The sequence below is a fragment of the Caretta caretta genome, chromosome 11, assembly GCF_965140235.1.
Source record: "Caretta caretta isolate rCarCar2 chromosome 11, rCarCar1.hap1, whole genome shotgun sequence".
Lineage (NCBI taxonomy): Eukaryota > Metazoa > Chordata > Testudines > Cheloniidae > Caretta > Caretta caretta.
In genome coordinates this window covers 2,896,867-2,913,946 of record NC_134216.1, presented here as the reverse complement: position 1 = coordinate 2,913,946, position 17,080 = coordinate 2,896,867, and the positions used below count along the sequence as shown (strand labels likewise).

Genomic DNA, 17,080 nt, shown 5'->3' with positions numbered 1-17,080 from the left:
TGTATTTATCAACACTGAATTTCATCTGCCATTTTGTTGCCAAGTCACCCAGTTTTGCGAGATCCTTTTGTAGCAATTCGCAATCTGCCTGGGACTTAACTGTCTTGAGTAGTTCTGTATCATCTGTAGATTTTGCCACCTCATTGTTTACCCCTTTTTCCAGATCATTTATGAATATGTTGAATAGGACTAGTCCCAGTATAGACCCCTGGGGGACACCACTATTTACCTCTCTCCATTCTGAAAACTGACCTTTTATTCCTACCCTGTGTGTCCTATCTTTTAACCAGTTACCAATCCATGAGAGCACCTTTCCTCTTATCCCATGACTGCTTACTTTGCTTAAGAGCCTTTGGTGAGGGACCTTGTCAAAGGCTTTCTGAAAATGTAAGTACACTATATCCACTGGATTCTCCTAATCCACATGCTTGTTGACATCCTCAAAGAATTCTAGTAGATTGGTGAGGCATGATTTCTCTTTACAAAAACCATGTTGACTCTTCCTCAACAAAGTATGTTCATCTATCTGTCTGACAGTTTTGTTCTTTACTATAGTTTCAACCAGTTTGCCCGGTACTGAGGTCAGGCTTACCAGCCTGTAGTTGCCAGGATCACTTGTGGAGCCCTTTTTAAAAATTGGCATCACATTAGCTATCTTCCAGTCATTTGGTACAGAAGCTGATTTAAATGAAAGGTTACAGACTACAGTTAGTAGCGCTGCAAAATTTCACATTTGAATTCCTTCAGAACTCTTGAGTGAATACTATCTGGTCCTGTAAAAGCGGCAAAGAGTCCTGTGGCACCTTATAGACTAACAGACGTATTGGAGCATGAGCTTTCGTGGGTGAATACCCACTTCGTCGGATGCATGTCATCACCCATGAAAGCTCATGCTCCAGTACGTCTGTTAGTCTATAAGGTGCCACAGGACTCTTTGCCGCTTTTGCAGATCCAGACTAACACGGCTACCCCTCTGAAGCTTGACATCTGGTCCTGGTGACTTATCAGTTTGTTCCAATATCTCCTCTAATAACACATCAATCTGGGGCAGTTCCTCAGATTTATCACCTAAAAAGAATGGCTCAGGTTTGGGAATCTCCCTCACATCCTCAGCTGTGAAGACAGATGCAAAGAATTCATTTAGTTTTTCTGCAATGGCCTTGTTGTCCTTGAGTGCTCCTTTAGCATCACGATAGTCCAGTGGCTCCACTGGTTGGTTAGTGGGCTTCCTCCTTCTGATGTACTTAACATTTTTTTTTGCTATTACTTTTGAATCTTTGGCTAGCTGGTCTTCAAATTCTTTTTTGTCCTACATGCATGAACCTGACCAACTACCGGTTATCACTAACTGGACCATCTCTTCTCTCTAGAATTTCACCCTCCTCTTTGAACTTCCTTTCCTATCCATGGTCTTGTGCCTGTGTCCTACAGCATCACAGATGGAAATAATCTTTAGTCTGAGTGTGTGGTTATGTAACCGGTGTGGTGGTCAGTTTGTAGTCTCAGCAGCTTGTGTGTTCAGCTGAATGATAAGCACAAACATAGAAGGCTACTGCAGCAGTGGACAAGCTGGCTAACAGACCAGCAACATAAAGATACAGCGTTAGCCTGAGTTTTCCGGGTAGAGTTGACAGGCCTGTCTGTTGTGAAAGAACCATTTATTTTTCTTTTATGCATTGCTATTTGCTGCCCTGATCTTCAGATTTTGGCCTGTCTTGGTCATATCTCCTGAGACTGTCTAAAGCTCATTTGAGACACTGAGTTCTTTTCCCTTCTCTTCTCATCCTGGCCTAGGTTCAGCGGTTCTCTTTCCATCTTCCAGTTCAAGTTGCGTTTATCTCTTGCAGCTGCTGTCCAGCTTCATTAATCACCTATTGGTGATGACTTTGCTACTTATATATGGAGGTTACCAGAGGGTGAGGGCTCACCACCACCTGGAAGGGTGTCACAAGGGGAAGGTGTGGTGATCACAGATGGAGAGAGAGCTGTAGCCTTGCACATCTTGCAAATCCTGATGGTTGCAGATCAGTGGTTTTCAGCCTGTGATCTGCAGACCCCTAGGGATCTGCAGACTGTCTAACATTTTCAAAGGGATCCTCACATTGAAATTTTTTAGGGGTCCACAAATGTAAAAAGTTTGAAAACCACTGTGTAGATCTATTATTCAAAGTTAACGTTCGTCCCTAAAGACATATTGCATTGACTCTGTATATGTGAACTGTATTTAGTATGGTTGATACCCAAACTCCCACTTCCTGACGGTTAACCCAAAAGAAATGTGCACAGTAAATGCAAACTGGATATGACACACATTTAATTTTTTTTAAAGCCTTTTAGCCTGAATCCATTCATTTGTAGGCTTCAAAACGAAGTAAACCAGAGTGCGATAAATCTTCTGACTTGGGAAATGCTGGTTTCGATGGAATGAGCGAGGATGAGTTGCTAGCAGCTGTGTTAGAGATTAGCAAGAGGGAAGCCTCATTCTCTGTGAGCCATGATGAAGATAAACCCACAAGCAGCCCAGACACTGGTTTTGGAGAGGACGAGGTGCAGGAATTGCCAGAAAATCTGCAGTCTATAGAGGTGGAGAAACCCAAATCAACTACAGAATCAGGTAGGATGAGAAGTAACTTTATCTTAACTGAACAGATTCTATGGTGACTCAGAAGTTGGTATTTACAGCAGCAGATCAGAAATATATGAGGCATGAATTGCATGTGAGTGGATTGTAGGCCGTGTCTGATGTACATGGAGAAATATGAATATCAAGTTTTTCCTGTCTTTAAAGCTTTTTGTTTATTTAATTTTGAAAACGTTCTAATATCGAACACTTGTAATGTGGCTCTGCTAAACTTAGTCATCACCAAAGTTTTAGTGATTTTTTCCATCTCCTGTTTAACAATCACCTCTGTCAATTCTGTAACAAAAGAGTTTTACTCTTCCATATTCCGAGTACACTTAATTTTCTATAACTGTCTCCAAATCAGTTGCAATCCTGAGTAGCATAGTAGCAATATCCAAAGACAGTTGTTTTTGTGTATGATTAATACATTCAAAGGATAAGGCTAATATCCCTCTGATGCATAGTGAAAAATAAGTAGAATTGTAATTAATTTGGCCTCATGTGTATACAATTTTAAAAAGTTTTTTTCCCCCTAAAACAGTACTTTATATTTATGTAAATCCTTCAGAATAAGCCCAACACACTTTTACAGATTGTGGCCCCAAATCCCACAAATGTGCTTAACTTTACCACTGTGAAGAAGCCCCATTGATTTGAGTGTGGGGTAATTGGATCTCAGCTTTTCTAGTTGGTTAACAGAAATTTTTAAAAGCTTGTAATTTGCTCATGCTACTTGCTTTGGATCAAATTATTTCCTAACTCCACTATCCTGAAAACGCAGTCAGATGAAGTTCCTTCTTTCTTTTCTTTTCCTCTTAAGAGTTAAGAAATTAAATGCAAAAACCTTACTCTACTGAAGGTTGCAGTTAGCTCAAAATGTCAGGTACTGTCAAATGAAACTTCATGTCAGAAGTCAACACATGAAATAATTCACACAACCTTGTCTGCTCCCGTATTCATATCTACTGTGGTGCATTTTACACAATCACACTGAATTTCATGTACTTTCAATGCAGGTGAAGGGGGAGACCTACCTAGTTTAGATATGATGGAGGGCACACTTTCCCCACTCCTCCTCATAACTGAGAGCTGTGTAATAGCCAGAAACCTTGTGGAGTATTGCTCCTTATAATGAAAGTCTGAGTCACAGACTTAAAAAGTAGAGTTAAAAAATTCTGTGTTTTGCTATTCATTTAAGAGGATTAGACAGAGCTGGGTTACAATCCTGACTCGGGTGGTCCTGCATTTTCAGGATGTTGCAGATGCTGGCATTTTGCTTCCTGTAATCCTCTGATAACTAATGAACAGATGTGGAAGTCTGCTTTTCCAATTCAAGGATGGGTTCACATTAAGATAGATGGCCTTGCTGTTTTTTTTAGGGGGATTCTGACCATTTACCTGTAGCCAATTGGGGGTTGAAAGTATGCTGCAGATAAGAGAGGTACATATAGTAATGGCAACAAATATTCCCTCCATAAGCTTTGTAAAACAGCTTCTTTCCTCTTTCCATTGCACAGATCTTAAAGGTAAACTACACAGTTGAAAATTACTTGTGCTTTTATACTACTTAAAAATCTGTAGATCATCTAGCTCTAAATTGAAGCAAAAAAATGACAAACCCTAATAGCGTTTAAGAGATTTTGCTGCTTCCCTCAGTCTTATTTAGAGGAAACATAGTGGGTTTAATTTTAGGTTTTTCTATGATGCCGGCACCATAGTATGTAAGCACTGTCTAAATCTATGTACTGTAACTCTGGCAAATGTCAATTAGCTGAACTTGGGCCACAGTTGTGAAAGCCTAGCAGAATGGGACATGTTTGTTTAGGCAAAGGCTGCTGGTTTTAAATGAAAGCATAGAGTTTGGGGAGAGAGGGTTTTGATAAAACCTTGCTCAGTCCCAAACCTGTAAAATTTGTTATAACATTCCCCTCTCTCATCAAATCCTTAGGCATTCCTAAGGATTTATTAGTTGTCCCTCTACCAGTAGATGCCACTGTGCTCCAAGGAGTTCAGGGGCATAAAGAGGACTTAGATGGTAACAAACAAGGGACCAGAAAAGCATAAATGTCCTCTGCTTCCTCAGGTCCTGCCAATTTCACTGAGATAACTAAAGATTTTGATGAGAATAAGGAAAACAAAACTCCGGAAGGCTCCCAGGGGGAGGTTGACTGGCTGCAGCAGTACGATATGGAGCGAGAGCGGGAGGAACAAGAACTTCAGCAGGCACTGGCTCAGAGCCTCCAAGAACAAGTAAGAGCTAATACTCCCTTCCCGAAGTCATCTTTTCTAACATCAGAAACCTGATGGCAAAATAAAAGTTCACCCTGGGCTTGGACAATAATTGCAAATTGTCTCTACTGCTAATATTTATCTTCTAGAAGAGACCAGTATGAAGAGCAGAAGATTATTCTAATTCACTAGCCAGTACAGTCGGTGAGATTAACTATATTAATCACAGTTAGTATAAACTTTGAAAATCACACCTAGATATTTAAAAGGTTCACCTATACAAAAAAAGGCAAAGCTGTTCCTCACCTAATTATGTATTGAAATTTAACAAGCCTCACTCTTTATCTTCCGTACACCTCCCTAATTCATCCCCCACTTGAAGGCCTTGCAGTGTGTCCTGTCAAGAGACAGAGGGAGAAGCAGGTTCTAATGCAGATGACCATCCCCTCAGGCAACCATGCCAGCAGCTCTCTTTTTAAATCAGAACACGGTTAGCTCAAACTGTTCCTCTGACCTCAACTGCTGTGGTATCACATGAGGGATAAGGGCAGGTTTCTGAGATAATTAGGTCCCAAACCATTTAGGTTAATATTAGCACCTGGAATTACACCCTGAAACAAAGTGGGAGCTAGTGCAGATCACACTGCACTTCTGACCTGTGCTAAGCAAACACACAGCTGCATTATGCACTTGCTGCTGTTTTTGAATAGTCTTCAGTTCTAGCCCCATGTAGTCCAGTCTTAGGGTTGCAAAGGCTAACTCAACCTTCTAGTCAAACACAAATGGGGACAGAAGTGCTACTTCTGCATCTGCAAACATTTAGAGCTCTAACAGCCCCCCTGGGTTGCTAATGTGTTACACAGATACTGGACAGACTGCTCATCTCCCCTTCATGCACACAAACATTGAGGGGAGCAGGAACTGTTCAGCAGCACCCCATGGCCAGGACTGCAACCACCCCCGCACCTTGTGCCCTGTTGTCTTGGGCCTCACTGTCAGTGCTGCCCTAACTCCAACCCTGTCCTGTCCTGCCCTTCATTTCCAGCAACTGCATAGGTGTTGGAAGTAGGGGTGCTGCTGCGCCCCCTGGCTTGAAGTGGTTTCCATGATACGCAGGGTTTACAGTTTGATTCAATGGCGCTCAGCACCCCCACTATGCAAATTGTTCCAGCACTATTGAGCAGATATAAAAATAAAACATTTTAAAAATTAAAAACAATATTTTATATAGATTTTTTTATTTTTATCATCCACATTAGAAAAAAATAAAAATCTAATTTTGCCAACCCTACTTCTTTTCAGGTTTGAAATACCTAGACAACTTGGAGTCAACTTAACCCTTCATCCTTCCTGTATAGACAAATAGAGTTCAATACAGTTTACTGTGATAGGGAAGGAGATCATTTGTTATAAGTCCTTGAACTGAGCACCCTGTCTGCTTTGTGTTGATATTAGATATCATGGTACTCCTTGTAAGAGATGGGGTTGGCCTAGATATCAGGGGGCAAATTTCCCCACCCTCCAGTGTAATTCCTTGTGAGGCACAGTGATGGATTTGCTTCATTTCAGCTGTGCTATTAACACGTAGATTCCTAGTGCTTTTGGAACGGTGAGATGAAAAACCCCTATGGCAATAATGTAAAATGGATTTAAATGTTACCTTCTGGTGAAGTCATAGTGAGGACCTGCCACCCCACCTGTGATTCAGACATGGCACGCATTCAGACCCTGAATTAAGGAGCCTGTTCATGCAGTAGTGCCGGCTGGCTTTGGAAGCAGCCACATCCAGTCTCTTCTGCTGGAATCAGTGTTGCTACAATACAGACCCCTTTTGAGGGTGGTGGGAGGAGACAGGGCAGAGATACAAAAAAAAGATGGTTTCACTTTTATTATCTATCCCAACTTGTTAAGATTCATTGATGTAACGTTTGCAAAATCCTTTTCTATAGTTGGGAAATACAGACATTTTTCCATGAATTATATATTTTTGTTAAGCTGTAGGCCAAGCCCTCTTTTTTAGCAATTTTAAAATAAATTGTAGCAGATTGTTTCACCTTTTGATTGAGGTTTGTGTCCTCAGTTAGCTTTGGGCAGAAAATTGTGTAAATGTTGTCGTAGGGTCCAGAACTTTATGTGTAAGTGACGGTTTTACTTTTCAAATGGTTCACAAATTCATTATGATGCTTTTCAGATCAGTGATCCAGAGAGCGCTCATGGTGTTAGTGGGGACTTGCTCTGCTGCATACCAAGCTTTAGTAGCTTTGACAAGCTTTAATTAAGGTTTGTCCCAGGTCCTGTTGCACTAGAACATTGGATTCTTGCTGGTTGTAAACATTCCTTCACATGGAACTTTGAATGTACTGTGTCAGAAACCAAAGCCGCGCAGTTTCAGTAGAAAAAGCACACTACAAGAATTTTAAACAGCGAAGTGTCTCAGTGAACTAAGTTTTTTTGTTTTGTTTTGTTTTCTTTCCATCAGGAGGCACGAGAACAAAAAGAAGACGATGACCTTAAACGAGCTACTGAATTAAGTCTCCAAGGTGAAATTTATTTAACCGCTTCCATAATGCTGCTTTTTAGGGGACATATATCCATGTGTGTGATTGCAACTCTGAGCATCTGAAAGGCAGCTGGGATTTCATGCCTTTATTTTGTTTGACTGTAGTTGGCTCTGTTCCATTCAGCTTTACTTCATTCAGTTATGGAAGTAAATGCCAGTGAAAATTCTTAACATGAAAACTGCAGTAGTTTGTCATTCCTTAATTCAGTTTTTTAAAAATATTGTGTACACAGATATTTGGATCTTGAAACTCTTTGTTCCCGAAAAGCCAGCTGTCTATGGCCGAGAGACCCCTGCAATCTCACAACTGCAAATACCCTCTTGGCTGAATCAGTTCCCAAAGCCCTGGCTTATCATAGTTCTGTAGTTTTGGATTAACATTTTAATACACTTAAATGTAACAGATTTGCCCAGGATCATGGATAAAATGCTTTATATCTAATAAAAGAACAGAGAGATTATCCACAGCAAGGTGTAGCCCTGGAGAGCACCCAAAGTGAGCAGGTATGCTGCCCGTGCATTCTAAACTGAGGTAACACATTCAGCCCAAGGCTCAGTTAAACAGTCTTGTAGGCCTAGCATATGAGTAGGGCAGAACAAAGCCAAAAAACCCCACACCAGAAGAGGGGCAGTTGTGATGATGAAATACAGGAGTATTACTTAAAATTCACTTCTAATCTTGCCCAGGCTCCTTAAATAGTCCTCCCTTGCTTATTATTGAAGAGGCACGGGTCTGCTCTTTAACAGGAATAAAACGATATTAAACACACAACAGTGTAAAAGTATAATTCACAACTGTGATACATCACATTGTGAAGATTCAGCCAGTTACTACCGTGTACTCTTAACCAGTGTCCTGCATTCTTGGGCTCTCTTTGCAGCCCACAGCCTCACTCTTTTATCAGATATTGGGGGTGATGTTTTGGCAAAGCAGGTTCCTTCTCCAGCAGTGGTTGAGTGCATTCCCCCTGCAGCACTTCCGGCCCTTAGTAGGCTGGTAGGGTCCCGCACTGGGAATTTAAAATCCTCTTGATTTGCAATCACTTAATTTTGTTTGACATCCTGAATATTGTCAAATGCCTCTAAGCATGCTGTCATGTCATTCATAATTGTGACAGCAGGTACTTGCTAACAGGGATGCTAATACGTTTTCACTATGACGCTGCTGTTCCCTTCTCACATGTAGCCAGCAGTTCTTTTTTTTTTTTAAACATGATCCAATGTTGGTGCTATTGGTCCAGTGTTGATGCTATAACAGTGTAGTAATCCCAGCACTATCAGTGTTTTGGGACTAAGGATTCTCTGTGATTGCGTCTCCATGAGTGACTCACTTGGACAGCCTGCATTTCCCTGGGACAATGTATCTTACAAAGCTCGGAACAAAGAGCATGAGATCTGGCAATAAAGCATTTTCACTTAAGAGAGTTCAACTGCGGAACACACCTGAGGAGATTAGACTAATTCAGCGTCTTGACTTTACAGGGCAAGTTGCATGAACCTTCCTTTTGGCAAAGTATTTCCATCCTAGCTGGCATGATGACAGTTTTAAAAAACCAGGGAGAGGAGAAGAGCAGAGAACTCGAGTCTAATTAGGACTCACCATGCAAATTTAAATTATCTGGGAAAAGTTTAGGTGCTTCTGTAACAAGTGCTGGGAAAAAGCTTTAGTTGGTTAGCTGCAAAGTCCCAGAAAGTTTAGAACACTGTGTAGGAGAGCCCTTCCGGCTCTAACAGAAAGCCGTGTGCACTTTGCTCAGCCAAGCATTCTGGAAGTTCCTGCAGGGAGCAGCCCTTCTCACCATGTATAAACAATGAAAAGATGGAGGCTGCCAGCAGTAGATTTAGATGCCAGTTTTAATTGATAAATGTAGTTTGTGAATAGAATTTCTAGTTAAAATATAGAGAAATGCTTCTCACCATGGAAACTTCCCAATCACCAAGCAAAATGGGTGCAGTTCATTTAATGTGGATGTTGACCATGGGCCACCAAAGCTTTTGAAAAACGCAGCTGTGCAGACAAATGAAATTTGCAAAAAAGTTTGCATTGACTGTTTCTGCTCCCTGTAACGCGGCCCTGCTGTTTCTGCTCCCTGTAACGCGGCCCTGCTGTAAAAGAGGGTGAAAGGCGTGTGTGCTGCTGCTACTTCTGCATTTTCTGCAGTTCAGGGTCCGTTTCTTGATTCAGAGTCACGGCATAAGTTACCACATTTTTTTGGGTGGGTAGAGAGGGGATGTGAGGTGTTTTTTGTAAATTTTCCAATATCCCTTGCTTTCTTCAGAAGGGAGAGCCTTTAGCTTTAGTATTTCCTTGGTGTTTGTTTATGAAGATTCATTATGAAGAAAAATATAACCCAACCGTCTGTAACGTCTGTGGTCTGCTTTCCAGTATATGCCAAAAATTCTGACATGGCATCATTGTGTCTTTGTGCCATTTAGAATTTAACAGCTCCCTTCTGGACAGTGTTGGCTCTGATGAGGACTCTGGGACTGAGGATGTTCTCGACATGGAGTACTCAGAAGCTGAAGCTGAAGAGCTGAAAAGGAATGCTGAGGTGACGATCCATTGTTTCAAGCGCTGAATGGGGAACTAATGCCTCTTCACATGTTCACCACTAGATATTTTGGAGCAAGTGCATCTGTTCAGTCTTAGAGGACCTTGTTAAGTAGCAGCCTTCCCATTAGTACACCTCTACCCGGATATAATGCTGTCCTTGGGAGCCAAAAAACCTTACCGTGTTATAAGTGAAACCGCGTTATGTCGAACTTGCTTTGATCGACCGGAGCGCTGCTTTACTGCGTTATATCCGAATTCATGTTATATTGGGGTAGAGGTGTATTGGGAAACAATGTATAGTTCAGTAATCTCCCTCTATAAGAGCGTGTCCTACAGTTAGAAGACCTGCCAAGACCCCTTGGTTGCTGTGAGGGATCTTATGGGTGGGGAGGGGAACAGGGAAACAGAGTAACTTGACTACTGGAAGCATTCTGCTGTGTGAAACAAGTGAAAATACAGGCTGCTTAATTATCAAAAAGGGAGAAACAGCATTTCAGATAGTGCGAGTAACTGCTGTGGGTTTCTAGCTCCTGGACCATTAAAGATCAGGCAAGTTGTGGAGGAGGCCGGCCTTGTGAGTCCTGAGTGGAATATAGCAACAACTCCTGCTGTCTGACCCACTGAGGGTCACTCGTCTATCTTGCTTGTAAGGAGAGTGTTGTATGGCATCTAGAAAGGAAAGGATTAATGTTTTTTATTGGGAATTCCTTTAGGGAAGTTTTACTTCCCTTCCAATTGCTGAACCTTCATCAGAGAGCTGTGTTTTCACACCGCTGTTGAACCCCAGTCTATCAGACCGAGGAGGACCAGGAAATCTCTTTAAAGCCAGTCAGCATTATCTGTTCTTAATTGTCACGGCTGAGTTGATGAGAAGAGCTTCATCCCAAATAAGAGGAGAGGGACATTTTCTCCTTAACACTCCAAGAGCAGGGGAAGAGAGAATCTCTAGGCCACCAATCCAGTCTTTCCCTATTGATTTACCTCATTTATCAAATGGTTTGTTTTAATACTGCGGAAATCAATATAGTTCTCTTTGATTTTTCTTTTAACTTCTCTCTGTGGACTTATTGATATCAATGGAAAGTGGTCATTCAGGAAATAGCTTGTCTAGACAAATGGCAGTGCAAAGCAAAATGGAGAGCTTGTATCTCAAAACAATGACTGCTTTGTTGCTGTTCCATTGACAGATTGTGAATGGGGAAACAAAAACAAAATCGCATGGCATTTTCCAATTTTAAAGGGACACTTTTTCCTCCTGGCCTGATGCAGTGTGGCAGTTCTTATGTTCCTTGATCACATTTCTCAAACAGCTGAACTTTGTGTACAGAGTACCCAAAACCATATTCTAACATGCTGTAAGGCCTTTTGTTCTGAACTAAGTGGAATTAAGAGCATATTTAAAAGCAAATGATTGGATTGTATTTTCCAGATAGGAGACCTCCCTCATTCCTATCGTCTCGTCAGCATTGTCAGCCATATTGGAAGCACATCCTCTTCAGGTAGGGAATATGATAACTTCGGTATCTCCGTCTCTCTGTTCATGTGGAGATTAAATAAATGTAATTGAAAATGGTTGTAATATTCTTTGAAGTTGCAGAATAGCGTTAAGATCTGTTTTCATAGTTAACATTAATTAGTCAAAAATACCCATTTAGTCTATAAGTGGTTTGTACAACATGATGGCATTTCAGTATTTAAATGTCAGCTAACTGCAACAGGGTATCTAGAAACAACTTACTGATTTGTTTTGAACTATAGCATGAAAATAAATATGGTTTCTCTTTTTATTTTTTTAGGCCATTATATTAGTGATGTCTATGATATCAAGAAACAGTCCTGGTTCACCTACAATGACCTAGAAGTGTCTAGAATTCTAGAGGCCTCTGTTCAGTGTGATAGAGACCGAAGTGGCTATATCTTCTTTTACATGCACAAGTAAGAGAATCTCACTTCCAGTCAGTAATCATTTCCCAGTCATGAAGTTCTGTGCTTCTCTCCCTACCATCCTCTTCAGTGGAGTTGTCAAATCTAATATTTGCCAGTGTGTCTTAATTTTGATTTACTGCTGCATGTGATTTTGACTAGCACTAAAGCATCCTCTGAAAGTTCAGTAGCGCAGAATTATCCCTCGCTAATATATAGTGGTTTAGACATACCTTGCAGTCCCTTCTAACCCTATGATTCTGTGGTTCTAATTGTCATAATGAGATCATAGCTAAGAATTAAAGGCATGTTTAAAGAGGATGTTCAGTATTTCAGCTAAGTATTAGCCCTTAGTGTATGTTTTCCTCTGACATATAGTCATATATTTGTAAATTCCCATATTCCCCCCAGCTCTTTTACTAGCATTAATTTATTCCATTTTTGCTGCCCTCTTCCCTGCAAGGCTTAACATGCTCTTAGATTTGCTATAATTTGTTGCAAAAATCTTACTGCAGCTTCCAACTGGTTCTGAATGACTTCAGAATTTCAGGAACCCTGTTTAGAGACCTTTGGTGACAAAGTGTAATTCTTTAGGCTTAACTAGTAGGATCTATAATTCTGAAATTTCCAAGGCTTAAATTAAACCACTCATTTCCTGTGTGTCATTCTCCCTTCCCATAGGACTGTCTTCATCTTGTGCAGCAGCTCTGCACTCACTGATTTCATAATCTCCCTTCTCATGTTTTCTAGGGAAATCTTCGATGAGTTACTAGAAACAGAAAAGAATACGCAGCCGCTTAGCATGGAAGTGGGGCGGTCTGTTCGTCAGCCTCTGTGAAGAGCAAATCCCTTGTTTCTCCTGAGCATGGAGAATTCTGAACTTGCGCAAGACACGCAGGAGTAGCAAACAGCTCAGGGCCAAAACGAGACAAAAAGTAAGGCATATGAGATGCTTCACTTGCAGAACCACGCATGTAAACCTTGGGCCTGAACCATACTTGTAAACCTTTGACATCTCAAAGCACTCCTCCTGTGGTGAGATTTTTATTGTTCCAGAAATATTTTTGTCAGCATGGAGCCTTAAAGAGTTACATCAAGCCACAAGACCACAGCTGCTCATAAACTGATGAAACAATAGTGCAAAAAGAGGCTTGACTTTAAAGTCCATTAACTGTGATATGTGAATGGGGAGGATTTACATATCACGTGGCATTCTACTTTTCCCCTACGAGCAATTAAAGCAATACAGCCTGCAACCTGGCATATATGGTGTCAGTAATATTCACTGGAACCCTAGATCACCAAGTACGCTATTGCCAGTCTGTCCTGCTAACAGGTGTGCTGACATCATTCAAGTTGACGCGTTTTGACATTCATGAGGTTGTAAATGCTCTGCCATTTACATGCTGTTCCAGGAAACAAACTACTGGTGCTGTGGAATTTATTGCATACCCTACCCCCACTGTGTCATCTTGTACAGGTCATTTTTGTCTTTGTTTAGAAATGAGATTATATTTCTTTCATTTAAAAAGTTTATCCTTTCTAACTGCATCTTCTTCATAGTGTCATTGCATATTGCAGTTTACATCTTTCTGTCAGTATGTCTATTTCTCACTGACTTTACATCACGTTGGGCTGCCTTGTTTTGACTCTGACAGAAGCAGCTAGTGGGGTGGAAGGTAAGCTTTGGCCTATTGGCAGATTCTCTTCCAGGGAAGCAGCGCCAGTGCTGAGCAGTAAAAGGAAGTGAACTAACAGCTCTTCTTTTTACCTCACACATCGGAAAAAGAGCATTCTAGCATTAACTCTTCAGGGTCTGCAGGCACAAATGTTTGTCTCTGTCATCCTCAAGTGGAAAGTCTGAAAAATTCTTTTAGCAGTTAGACCAATCCATAATTTCACATTGTCCCTACAAAGCCCAGGAATCACACAGAGACATAGATGTTTTTATTCTAGCTGCCTGTTGGTTTTTTAGGAATATGGGCTGCTCAACTGGAATAAACTAAATCAGTTTAGAAGCTTTTGAAAACCCATTTTGAGTGTTAACATAAGATATTACAGGGCAGAACTGTTACATTTTATTATCCTAATTGTACCTGGTAACGTGACGCTCATTTTATAGCTGGATTTGGCAAAAATATCCAGTGATTTAATTTTTATTTGAACCTTCAAATGGTCTTTTATTTAATATGGGCAAGTATTTCCTTAATTGGTATTTACTTTTATTGCAAAGAAATTGTTGCTAATCATTGGAGCAGTTACTTTTCTACCCCTAATTTGGATTTTGTGATTTGAATAATTGGTTACAGAGAGTGCAAAGATATTTGTATTTAAACTGCCATTAGAAGTTTCTCAGGAATAATCCATCCAGAGCTAAGTAGACAAACCATTGCTGTAGAGGACAGCAGGCAAAATAATTCCTCCACAGATCTTGTCAAGTTAAGGCTGATCTTCTGGTCTGTGTACCAAGCGAATCTCAATGAGTTTTGTTACGGCTTGGATAATATCTTATTGGTTGTGTTGATCTCATAGTAACTGGCCTAAGCATTAAACTTCTGTCACAAACAGGACAAAGCTTTTACCTCATAAGGTGCAGCACCAGTAGTATATGACATGTTAATTTATTATAAATCATTATGATTTTGTATTGTCAACAGTGAATGTGTTAGTGGAATGTGTGTGCAGGGGGGGGAGTTTAATGTAGGAATTTTCTTTGACTGATAAGGGCACGTACCTATGAAAATGTGGCAAAGATTTCTTCCATCATAAAAGCAAAGCTGCCTTCCTCATCTTAACCAGCATCACCCTTTTCCCTACATGCTGAAAGCAGCACCCATGGCGCTTTAAATAACAAATGTACTTCTCGCAGCAGCGAGTTAGCACTGCTGATTGCTTGGTGGGGAGCAAATTATCATGTTGAGGCACAGCACTCCAAATCAGTTCATTTATAATAGAAAACCAAGATTGCCCAGTTTTAGTTGTTACCCTAATTAATGTATAAAACCAGCTTTAATGTAGATCCAGAGTTGAGAGAGCTGATGCTTGAAACCAGATTTCATGGTCCCTCTAGTGAAAACCAGGATCTCACTTAGCATAGCTAGTAACAACTAGTGAACATATGTGTCTTTCACTTTTTTGGCATATGGCAGCTTGAGTGACCCTGTGAACCTTTTCCTGAACAGAGCCGGTTGTCAGTCCAACACTGTACGCATCCACATCCCCCGTCTAAAGATGGATTCTTTCTCTCAGCTCCAGGGTGGCAGTGAGGAAGGAAATCTGTACCTTGTCAAGGGGTGTATGTATAAATATATGCTTTGGGGGTTTTGCACAGCATGGCTAGTTCATTCAGAATCGGGGGGAGTATGTGTTCCCAGCATTCTGTATTATACCTAATTAGCTTTCACATTCAATACTACTTGTATTTTTGCAATAACTTTGAAATTCAGTAGAGTTTAGCTCTGTGCAACCTTTACAACCATATTGGATTATATGTAGGACAGACACAAACCAAATAAAAGCCAGCACATGTAAGGGATTTTAGCATCAGATATCTTGGAAAGGAAATCATTTAAATATCCTACAAACCCTTAATGCCTTTATTAAAATGGCCATGTTAATAGTGGTGAGACCTGCTAATGAGAGGTGGTCTTTCTGGGAGATAGTGGAGTGCTGTTGGTCTGAACTATGTATCCTATTAATTAGAAAGGGTTTCTAGAGAGTGCATGTTATAAAACACTCTTTGACATTTCCTGAAATATACAGAGTTGTCAGTTTCAAAAGAACCTGAGAGCCAGTTTAGTTTGGTCTGAGTGTGCTTCAGCATATAAAAAACAAAAGAAAACACTAATGTCATTCTTTCTTCCACCCCATCATCGGATGTCTGCTCTAACTTGTTCTTGAGTTACTCCTTCACTGTATTTGGCTACTTTTTATGATAAATGTATAAATGTTTATGTAAATGAACTGGAATTTTTGTCCCAGATATTACTGTATGTGACTGAGTCCACATAGAGGACTGTTGTACTGGGATGTGCAAAAGAACAACAACAAAATGCAGGTACTAGCTTCCTAATTAAAGCTTCAGTCTATAATACGAGGATTTAATAATTGGGAGGAGAGCGTTCTGATGTATCTAACCTTGGCTGATTGCCTCCCCAGCCCTGTCTGCATCATGGTGTAAATGGCCTGATTTGGAGTCCTCTACTTCCTTTTCTGTGTGTGCTGTATCTGATGTACTGGAAAGATTAGCAGATGCTGTTTGCACTGCAACCAATGGGAGAAGCAGTTGATTATCCAGTGTTAACTTCTTATTTAAATTCACAAAAGGTTTTAGATGCCCGTGAAGAATTCTTTGGTTTGGGGCGGGGGGGAGTTGTGCGTGGCTAGAAAGAACTAACTGGGTCACTTTTTAACTGATCTAATCTAAGATTGTAATCAACTGCCAAAGAGAGAGAATAAAAAGGGGTTATGTATCCTTTGCACTCTGCTGTCAGTATTCCCCATCCCACCGGAGATCTTACGTGCCTCCTGACTACATAATTATTCTTGAAAAACTGGGGGGGGGGGAGAGGGGGTTCCAGGTGTGTGTGTTTGAGAGCAGCCAGGATGGATGCCACGTGACTGGGTTAGATTCTGCATTGAGTGACTTTTGATTCTTTACAAAGTTGATGTGGAGCAGCACTTTCTGTGTTTTAGCAGATCTGTTCCTCGGTATTCTTTACAGTTTTGCTCTTGTTTTTTCCTTTTTAAATGATGTGTAGATAGATTTTTGTGAAATTAAAACCTCTTTATTAACCCTCTGATGGGTTTGAATCTTATTTCCACAAAGATGGAGTTTTCTGTAGACTCATATAGATGTGGATAGTTGAGCACTTGACTCCACTCTGCTTACGTTGGGGGCCTGTACTGTACCTTTAGTGAAGAAACTAGTTTGCTCTGTAGAAGAGTGCGGCTCTGTTCCATTGATATAAAACTACTCAAGATAGTTAAGTCCCAGGCAGATTGCGAAGAGCTACAAAGGGATCTCTCAAAAGTGGGTGACTGGGCAACAAAATGGCAGATGAAATTCAATGTTGATAATAAATGCAAAGTAATGAACAGTGGAAAACATAATCCCAACTATACGTATCAAATGATGGGGTCTAAATTAGCTGTTACCACTCGAGAGAGATCTTGGAGTCATCGTGGACAG

At 40.7% G+C, this 17,080-nt stretch overlaps 1 protein-coding gene across 4 annotated transcripts in view; it reads left to right on the top strand.

Annotated features, from left to right (window-relative positions):
• The window catches only part of USP37 (ubiquitin specific peptidase 37), a 53,499-nt gene extending 36,811 nt beyond the window's left edge, over positions 1-16,688 (top strand). For all 4 annotated transcript variants that reach the window (XM_048868690.2, XM_048868686.2, XM_048868687.2 and 1 more), the window contains 7 exons: positions 2,359-2,614; positions 4,707-4,873; positions 7,332-7,392; positions 9,849-9,964; positions 11,396-11,465; positions 11,763-11,901; positions 12,640-16,688. In XM_048868690.2, coding sequence (XP_048724647.2) covers positions 2,359-2,614; positions 4,707-4,873; positions 7,332-7,392; positions 9,849-9,964; positions 11,396-11,465; positions 11,763-11,901; positions 12,640-12,727 — 897 coding nt within the window. In that variant the 3' untranslated portion in view covers positions 12,728-16,688. The remainder of the gene's footprint in view (positions 1-2,358; positions 2,615-4,706; positions 4,874-7,331; positions 7,393-9,848; positions 9,965-11,395; positions 11,466-11,762; positions 11,902-12,639) is intronic.
• The last annotated feature ends 392 nt before the right edge of the window (positions 16,689-17,080 follow it).